The sequence below is a fragment of the Arachis hypogaea genome, chromosome 7 (assembly GCF_003086295.3).
Source record: "Arachis hypogaea cultivar Tifrunner chromosome 7, arahy.Tifrunner.gnm2.J5K5, whole genome shotgun sequence".
In the NCBI taxonomy this organism is placed as follows: domain Eukaryota; kingdom Viridiplantae; phylum Streptophyta; class Magnoliopsida; order Fabales; family Fabaceae; genus Arachis; species Arachis hypogaea.
This window is the reverse complement of record NC_092042.1, coordinates 12,867,529-12,877,741: the sequence shown is the minus strand read 5'-3', so window position 1 is coordinate 12,877,741 and position 10,213 is coordinate 12,867,529. Positions and strand designations below refer to the sequence as shown.

The 10,213-nt window shown below is 33.5% G+C and overlaps 1 protein-coding gene across 2 annotated transcripts; it reads right to left on the bottom strand.

The window, feature by feature from the left end:
- Positions 1-992: 992 nt before the first annotated feature.
- On the bottom strand, positions 993-5,751 carry LOC112702516 (uncharacterized). 2 transcript variants are annotated; one of them, XM_072199140.1, is made up of 9 exons: positions 5,322-5,751; positions 5,140-5,204; positions 4,577-4,652; positions 4,380-4,423; positions 3,670-3,763; positions 2,871-3,068; positions 2,361-2,513; positions 2,047-2,274; positions 993-1,615 (listed from the first exon to the last, which is right to left on the bottom strand). In XM_072199140.1, the coding sequence occupies exons 6-9, from the start codon at positions 3,063-3,065 to the stop codon at positions 1,217-1,219; spliced, it is 975 nt and encodes a 324-aa protein (XP_072055241.1). In that variant the 5' UTR covers positions 3,066-3,068; positions 3,670-3,763; positions 4,380-4,423; positions 4,577-4,652; positions 5,140-5,204; positions 5,322-5,751; the 3' UTR covers positions 993-1,216. The 2 variants fall into 2 exon arrangements, with proteins under 2 accessions (XP_072055241.1, XP_072055242.1); XM_072199141.1 differs by lacking the exons at positions 5,140-5,204; positions 5,322-5,751 and having other exon boundaries at positions 4,513-4,652.
- Between the last annotated feature and the right edge of the window lie 4,462 nt (positions 5,752-10,213).

The following is a 10,213-nucleotide window of genomic DNA, read 5'->3' as shown; positions in this document are numbered from 1 at the left end:
CACTTTTATTCACCAAGAAAAGTATGCTAAAGAATTAATAAAGAAATTTGGCCTAGAAAATTCAAAACCAATGGAACACCAATGCATCCAAACACTAAACTTGAAAAGGATGATGATGGCAAAGATGTGGATGGAACACGGTATAGAGAAATGATCAGTTCGCTCATGTATCTTACTTCCTCTAGACCAGATATTTTTCAAAGTGTGAGTGTATGTTCAAGATTTAAATCTCACCCAAAAGAATCCCATCTTTCGGCCGTTAAATGCATCATTAGATACATTAAGGGGGTGTGTGGTTCAAAGATTAAACTTTATTACCAAGTAATCTCATCCCTAGGCATTATATTCCTAGGAATGAGATTACTTGGAATATATGATTCCCATATTTGGTTGTAAAATTTAATACATTGGAATATTATATAATAATCCTAGAAATGATTAAATTTTTGTTTGGTTGAGTTTAAATATCTTGGTCATATTATGTAATATGTCAAAATTACCCTTAATCATTCAAATTAAAATATTAATGACTAAAAGTTAAATATTTTTTAAATTTACTAAAATACCTCTAATAATAAATATTTTTAGTTAAAATTATTATTGATTCTAATTTTTTTAAATTTACTAAAATACCCCTAATAACAAATATGTTTAGTTAAATTATTATTGACTCTAAATTTTTACTAAAATACCCCTAATAACAAATATGTCAAGTTAAATTATTATTGACTCTAAATTTTTTTAAATTTACTAAAATATCCCTAATAACAAATATCTTTAGTTAAATTATTATTGATTCTAATTTTTTTTAAATTTACTAAAATACCCCTAATAACAAATATCTTTAGTTAAATTATTATTAATTATAAATTTTTAAATTTACTAAAATATCCCTAATAACAAATATCTTTAGTTAAATTATTATTAACTCTAAATTTAAAATCTGTGATCAATTATGCACAAAGCAACAAAAATCCAAAAGTCACCATCAATTTTCAACAAACATTTCTTGGAATCAAGCAATCACCAGTTGCTGCACATTATAGTTCAAGAGGAACTTTAACTAGTTTCTATGGATCTTAAAACCTGATATAATGGCACCAGGAACTAGGGTTTTAGCTGCTTATATTCCTCAGAAAACAACAGCAACAATTGGCACAAATGTCTTCCTATCAAGTCACTATAATGTTCAATAAAAATTCAAAAATAGCAATATTTAAAGCAATTTCTTCAAAAATGGCAAAAGTTCTTCCGGTTGAAGTTGGAACACCATGTCGATCAAACTATTGTCCCTTAGAATGCTAAGGCCAGCCTTCATTCTATCATCACCGCTCAAACCAGGAACATCTCTCAACAGTGCCATTAGCTTCATTCTGCGCTCAGCTCCTTCTTTCTCATGCTTAAAACAAGAAACCATATCAACTAAAACGGCTGTATGTTCTTGATAAGCACCTTTCATATCTCTCATTGATTCTACTACTATGTCAATCACTTCCTCACTTTTGCTCCCTCTTTTTCTTTTATTTCTTTCTATATATGAAGCACTAGGAGCAGCAGAAGAACTAGGAGCAGCAGAAGCACCGGGAGCAGCAGGAACACCAGGAGTTGGAGGCTCCTAAAAAATTGAAAGCAACACTAGCAGGAACACCAGAAGATTATTCAATATTGATAGAAATAAAGAACAAGTAGCCTAACTGATTATACATGCTCTACACTTGTATATACAAGCATTATCTCTGCCTTGGCCAGCAAGACTAACAACATTAACTAACTAAACAGAACCTAATAGAATATTAACTACCCTTATTCAAATTCTGTTTGCATAATTACATTCATATATTTTTTTTCTTTGTTATTATACTCCACAGAAATGAAGATCAGTATTTCTATCTAAATGCTCAACATGATGGGAATAGTTAAAGGCTAGTCACAGGCACAAGTAAATGAACTAATGAAGAATCATTCCAAAATCCAAGAAAATACAAAGCAGCAGGATCAACAATTAGTAAATTTATATACATGAATCAGAGTCAATTGTTTACGTACTTGAGAATCAGCTTCATATTCCATTTCGATCTCTTCGAAATTTACTTGGGTGTTTTCATTCACTTGTCGATCACTCAAGGTTGCTTCGCGCTCAGCCTCCATTGTCGCAACTGCTTGAGTTACATTTTCTGCATTGCCTCCTTGAGCCCTATCTCTACCAAATGCTATTCCCAACTCTTCAAAATGTGGAAATGGTTTATTATAGAGGCCATTAGCATTAGGATGGGACTGAAATTAAAAGAAAATAAATAAGCAATTAATATTAAAAAGCTAAGATAAATAAACTTGTATTAAGAAAGTTATTTAGAATTTACACTCTTCCATTCATTGAAAATTTGTCGCTCCACCACAATCATTTTATCTTTGTCGTTCCAACCAAATCCACTCCCAGCCGTGCCCATCATCTCAACTATTGCAAAATATTGTCTTTTTAGTAATTTCACCCTTGATTCAATGTGTGGATTAGCCTAAACATAGCAAAACAATTTAGAATTATCACTACTCTGTATATGACACCACAATTCATCCAAGCATAACTAAATATAGTGAATGTATGGAGCAGTAATAATTATTCAGTTTTTGAATAACCAACTTATTATGAATAAGGTAAAGTTTATATGTAAGTTGAATATAAAATTTCTTTATTCAAACTAAATTCTTTCTGGTCCTTTCATCTCTATCCCATCATCATCTTAAAAATAAATGAGAGCACAGTAGTAAAGCATCTCAATATAGAAGCATAAATATTTTGTAAACTATACAATTATAACACAAATATAGAATTATAAACAAAGAAAACAAGTATTATGTAAAAAAAATTGTACCTTAAGATCACATCCAGGGATCTTTTCATGCAGCATTTTTTCCAAATGTTTTTCATAACCGGATTTAAACGTGCCATTGTCACACTTCCAAGAAGTAGTTGCAAGCTCTACCAAACATTCAACTAATTTTGCATCTTCGTGTGGCGTCCATTGACGCTTAGTTTGCTTTGAATTAGATCGAGTATTCTCTTCCATTTTCTATAGAAGCAGAAGAAAAATATATCAACAAATAAGTAAAATAGAAGAAATAAATTGAAGAAGTAAGAAAAAAACAATTAATCTTTAATTAAATATGCTTTACCCTGCTTAACCAGCATTCATGTCCATTACCATTTTAATCCAACAAACATTTCTTCCAAAATTATAACATAACTATGAACCAAAACCCAGACCAAAAAAATCTAAACTAAACAATGAGATCAGACCATATATATATATATATATATATATATCACTTAACTTTCCTTTAATTTGATTTCAAAATTTCAATTTCATGAAGGGATAAGGACACACATACACATATATACAATATAGTGATGCGCCATTTAAATTGTAGCCATTCATTAATATACATGGAGGATATTTCATGCCCCATTCATTCTAGAATTAACAGCCAAGCGCCCAAGACATTCACACTATCATAATTAGTTGTAAGAAAGGATGAAGACCAAGTATATTGATGGACAAGTGCTAATGTGTCTCAAACTAAATCGTCTTAAAAAAAGTGCATCATGCATGTCTTACCAATTAATTATTCAGCAAAGAAAGAAATAAAGCAATTGGCAATAACATGAAATACCTAGTTAGATGTTCAGAAACAATCTCATCCTTCAGAAGATCTTCATTAACTGCCTTATCATTCTTCTTTCCAGCAATAGTGCAAGTCTCAAGACCTGCATGAGGCACAAAGTCCAGATGGAGAGCATGTTAAGATTATGATAATTAAACTAGGATTTAGGCAGAAACTTGTCAGGTATCAAAAGTTGTTTATTAGTGATAACATATTTATGGTTAATATATCTATTTTGATGGCACTGCAAAAGGTAAGGGTAGAATGTAATTGCGTCTTGTATAACAAGTAGTTAAAACCCTGTCCGTTCAATCCTCCAATCACCTCAAGAACTAACTCTTAATAGGAATAGCCAAATATAGCACACTATATATAAGAAGTGATCTTATGCAATGATGTTATGCATGCAGGTTATTGTTCTTTCCCGTTTAGTAACCATGTAGTGGCAAGCATAAACATCACACTATACAGGTAAGGGAACGCATTAGAAGGGTTCAATAATCAATATATCACATATTCCACTATTCCAATTCACCCCATAACACTACATCCCAGCTTGCTCTTCAGCATTGAAAAGTAGTGACTATGTATGACTTCAACTTGCTTTACTTGCCGATATCAGGGAGCATATGATTGTAACTAAATTACTTCTTCTTTTATAGCTTTTGTAAACAACATTACATGCATTCACTTCACATGTTTAGTTCAAAGCCACTTACCATTTAACTCAGTAGCATTCTTATTATACTGCCGCACCACTTTTCTGAAAACAAAAAAAAAATATACATTCAGATTTCAGCAGCGTTCAAATAATGTTCAAGCTGGGAGGGGCTAGGAACTGGAGATACACACCTAGTAAAACAAGGAAGCTACAATCTCTTGATAAATAATACAACAGTTGTGGTTTTTAACCAACCTGAAAATTGACAGGCTCCTATGGCTCAGACTTAACAAGCTCCTCGACAGAATTTCGGTAATTAGCAATCAAGTCTCTGTAACAAGAAGAAAAATAAATACGTGTTTAGCATCAAAATTTAAAGCTGCTTTGATTTCTTCCAAATGTTACAGAGCATCTTCACAGATATGTATGCAGTTCTCAGTTGTCACACCCCACAAGAAACATATGATTAGTAAAATCAGGTTAGAGTTATCTTTTTTTAGCTCTCAGTGACATAATTGCAAATATCTGGCAGAGTAAAAGAATTGCAAGCAATTTTGGTTCTTAAAAAACAATAAAAAACAGCAAACACATGACTAGGTGATGTGCTCCAAAACTCAATCACCAATTCACCATCTAACCTTCATTTTCTCCCCTTAAATTTCAAACACCAAAACTCAAAAGCACTCACTGTGGAAAACAAATTTTCAACTTGTGACCTTATACAAACTTAACAATGATGTTAACTACCTCAGATCAGTGTCATCATCAAATCATCAGAAATTTGGTGTCAAAAACATCGTAATCATCAACTTACATACCTTATTCGGAGGGTAGCCCTATTTCCAGCATCAATAGCAACCAATTTGCTCTTATTTAGTATCCCCTGCAACCAACAGAAGAAAGTGAAAGAGGGCAAGAGAGAGAGAGAGAGAGAGAGAGAAAGAGAAAGAGAGAGAGAGAGATCGAAAGTGAAAGAGAGACAGAGGGATAGAGAAAGAACCGTATGCGAAGCACTAGAGAACCGGTGGCAAAGCTTCCTCGTCGACGGCGAACTCGACGCCAAGCAAGAGAGTGATGGAGGAGAGAGACCAAACGCGAACACGCGACGCAGAGGATCCGGCTAGAGGCGCGGCAGCAACAACGGCAAGCATACAGTCGCGGTGAACTGATGTGAGCTGCGATGATGGAACACGAACATAAACGAACGATTGAAGTGAATTTCCTTCTAGAATAAGGTGACGGGTGGTTGTGCAAACTCAAATCGGCGGCGAGACGGTGCTGACGCCGGTGGAGCTTCCATGAATTTGGGGAAGAAGCTTGGCTAGGTTTTAGTTTCGATGGGGGAAGGGCTCTGCTAGGGTTTTGGTTTCTAATCAAATGAGGAGTAAAAATCTGAAAAGAAGGGTTGGAGTAAAATTAACAAGGGTATTTTGGTCTTTTTACTTTATTATACACATTCCATTCCCATTGGAATTAAAGATAACCAGGGGAGAGATGGGAATGAAATGGGTTGGATTTTGATTCCAGGGAATAAAACATACCCAGGAATAATTTTTTAAACCTTGAACCAAACATGGGAATAAGATATTCCCATCTCAAAATTCCTGGGAATATACTTGTATTCCCTCAACCACACACACCCTAAGGGAACTAGTGATTATGGCTTATGATATCTAAAATCTGATGATTTTTGTGCAGTGGAATTTTGTGATGCAGATTATGCAGGAGATAGGGTGGATAGAAGGAGCACATCCGGCATGTGTTACTTTCTTGGAAGCGCACTCAACATGTGGTCAAGCAAAAAATAAGCCACAGTGGCTGTATCCACAGCCGAAGCTGAATATATTTCTGTATCTGCATGTTGTTCACAATTAATTTGGTTGAAAACTCAGTTGGAAGATTACAAATTAAAAATCAATAGTATACCCTTCTTTTATGACAATATGAGTGTTATAAACATTTCTAAGAACCCTGTTCTGCACTCAAGAACCAAGCACATTGAAATCAAATATAATTTTATTAGAGAACATGTGCAAAAAGGTACTATTGATATTCAATTTGTAAAATCCGAAGAACAACTTTCTGACATTTTTACAAAACCCTTGTGTGAAGACAGATTCTGCGCTCTGAGAAATAGTTTGGGAATGATAGAATTAAATTTTGTTGATAATTTGTGAATTTTTTTATTCTGTTTGGTTTTGTCTCGTAGGGAAGCAGAAGACAAATTTCAGGTTGTGATGAACGGTCCATGATACAGGAGGAGACTGAACTGAAGTTAATTATCTTGGACCCCACCAAATCTCTTTGACCTTACCTTGACCCGTTTTTGTGTTCCTCATTTTTTTAATCATACTTTTGGGAAGTTGTCTTATCAAATCTTGTAGGAAGGAGTTGTTGTCAAATCAAATCTTTATCCTTCCCTCATCCCTTGATTCTAGGAGCTAAACTTTCAGTTTTTAATTTTAAAATCCTTCCTTGGTTAATAACCGCTCCACTTAATGGGTAATAACTCTCTCAATTCTCTCTCCACTCAACATTAAATGCTTCCATAACCTCCCTCCTCTCACCACTCTCTTCGGCCCCTTTTTCATCTTCCCTCTTCCTTCTCTATCTTTCATAACATGAAAAAGAAGGTTGCACCAAGAAGAAGCAACCGAACTCCTCTCCCCAAAAATCCTCCATTTTCTTCTACCCCAAACTCATTCCCACATTCATATACATTCCACATGTTCTTCGTTTCCCTCACCCTCCTCTAAACAAACCGAAACCATAAGAAGAAATGTTATTGCCCAGAAAACTTCATCTCGAAGGAAGATTGAAAAAGACAAAGAGCCAGTTGAAGAAGAAGAAGAAGATGATGAGTCACACACTTCCTTACCTCATTCTCCACCAAAGAAAGCAACTCCTGGCCATAGCTCTCAGAAGACAAAAGGTTACGTGTTACGTAACACAAGGGAACCACCTAATCTGGAATTCCTGGACTTCAAGAATAAATACCACAAAAATCATTCACATTTTGATCCAGGAAGATTCAATTCTTGTGCGTCTTATGAGTTTCACAAAGATGTGTTGAAGAAACGTCATCTATGTGCTTCCCACTTAGTGAACCTGGACTCTCTTGCTTCTAGAGGAATCAACTTTATCACCCTTTTTGAGAATATGAAGTGGACTCTCCTATTCAATATTCAGAAACCTGTATACCCATACTTGGTTCGAGAGTTTTATGCAAACATGAGGCTGATTGATGGTGCAATCCATTTCTATGTGAAGCAGATTTACATGACTCTGAGCAGAGAAACAATAAGCGCTGCCCTGAGTTATGTTGATAAAGGACCAGCAGCTTATATGTCAGAAAAATAGAATTCTGAAGTTAGAGTCACATATCAGATTGCTCTGCATCAAATCTGTGAGAATCTATCTAGTCTGGATGGCACAGTTTCAATTTACAAGGCCCTTGGTCCAGAAAGAGCAGTGCTGCACAAAATCATTACTCACATTCTGACTCCACAGAGTTGCTCATACAATAGAGTAACCGTTTCTGATACCTTTGTATTTTTTGCTATTATTACTTCAACTCCTATTTCCTTTGCATAACTCATGGTAAGGCATATGCAGGAATGTGTTAGAAGCACCAAAAAGGCTAACCTTTCCTATGGCATATTTCTTACTTGCATCTTTGAATAATTCAATATTGATCTAACTAATGAAGATGTAGAGAATAAAGTTTCATCAATTAAGGGAGGAGGAGTTTCAGGTACTATGAAATGCACCAAAGAAAAATGATCAATGCCCTCTGACAGTGATCTTGAGAGTCGCCCAGCCGAGCCGTTCAAGGTGGCAGAATTGATCAAGGAGGTCCTCACTGAGTTTTCTAACATGTCCAAATTGATGGTGCAATCTTACAAGGTCGCTCGTAAGCAAGCATACAAAATGAAAAAGCTTGGACAAAGTGTCAAGAAAGAGTAGGTCTGATGCTTTAGAATCTTGAAGAAGAGATGGGGGCTGCCGATAAGGATGATGAATCTGGATCTGAGTACAAACCTTTCTGATGATTGACTTATTTGTCTCTTGTTGAATTCTGGTTCTGTTTGGTTTATTTTGGTACTTTGTAGGCTGTTTGGATACTCTAGACCTCTGTTATTTTATTACACTCTTGGATATTTTGGCTTTGGTTATACTTGTGTGTGTTCCATTGTCACTTTTTGCAAGTTTTTCTTTGATGACAAAAGGGGGAGGAAAGTTAGAAAAATTAAAAAGTTAAAAGAAACAGGGGCTGAAATCTTTTGTAATTTATGATCACCCCTATGCACAAACTCCGTGTTCCAATTTGATTATGATCTGTTTTGTTGAAATTTGGAACTTAGTTATTTTGATAATTCCTTTATGATCTGATACGTGAATGAATACTGGATAATTTTTTTGTGCTCTAATATGATTATGTTTGATTAAAAATATTTTTTTTTTGCTATAAACTGATAATTATTTTATTCTGATATGATGGCTGAAAAATGTTGTTTATTTAATCAAATGATTTGGCAGCAAATTTTTTGGAATTATCAAATGTGTTTTCTTTTGTTTTTATGTACCCTGTACTCAACATTTTTTATTGTTATTGAGAAAAAAATCATTTAAATAATAATAAATTAGTTTTGTTTATCACTTCACTTCTGCTCATAAATCAAGCCATTCAACATTTTAAAATTTCATATGTTGAATACATAGTTGCCTTAAACTTGATTTTAAAAGGTTAAAGGTAAAGCTTCTCTTGGTAAAATGGCATATATTTAGGGGGAGTCAAGTAACTATTGGAAAGGAGGAGGAATACTAATCTTCAAAGGGAGTACTTTTTAATCCTTATTCTTACCATTTCAATTTTTAATAATGTTTGTCATCAAAGGAGAAATTGATGAGTTTGGAAAACTCTAAATTAAATTAGTGATGACTAAACATTATTAATATGATTAATTACAAATTTATTAATTTGATTTTGGTTCATATGTGTTAATTAAATAATTTTGCTGTGCAGATTTGACTATTGGGCCAAAAAATAGCAAGCCCAATATGTTGAAGAGAATTAGCCTTGATTATAAAAATGTTAAATGTTGTGGCTGAATTGTTATTACTCTTGTTGGGCCAAATTTAATTATTAGCCCAAATCAAATTTAAAGAAAAGATCCACTAGCTTGGTCTGAAATCAAAGAAAAAGGAAATGGGGCATAATATTTTTTTACTCATTTAACATGATCCATTTTCTTTAAACTGCTGCATGTTTTCAACGGATTCCACATCCTTTACTTGGTGGAATTCAAATTTTTATTAAGAGCAGTTGATGCAGACATTGGAACCATGAAAGAGAAAGAGAAATTGATTTGAGGCAACTTAATGATGATCCACGCCACTCAAAGCAAGAGGGAAGTAAAATTAATTCATTTTAATTCATTTGTTTAAATCCATTGAATGCTTTTCTTTCTACTCTCTCTTCTCTCTCAAACTTTCTATAAATTTTCTATAAATTTGTCATCTCAAACCTCAACTTTTCTTTTAAATTATTTTCTCTCACTTATTATAACATAGAGAATAAAATTTATATAACTAACCTCTTATAATTTCTCACATTAAATTCTTCAATTATATAAAAAATATATTTTAGAAAATGTTAATTCATGTACAAGGTCATGCATGATTGTATAAAACTATAAAAGAAGAAAATAAAATAATGTTATCTTGAGTTAATAATGACACCTAATTCTAAGGTTTTTTTATGTCTCATGTCAACACTAAATTTAGTTTTTAACTGCATAGAAAAAAATCTATCTATATATATAGTTATATTTATAATATAATAGAGAACATCATCTATCTAGCTTATAAGAACTAAAAATTATTTAGATA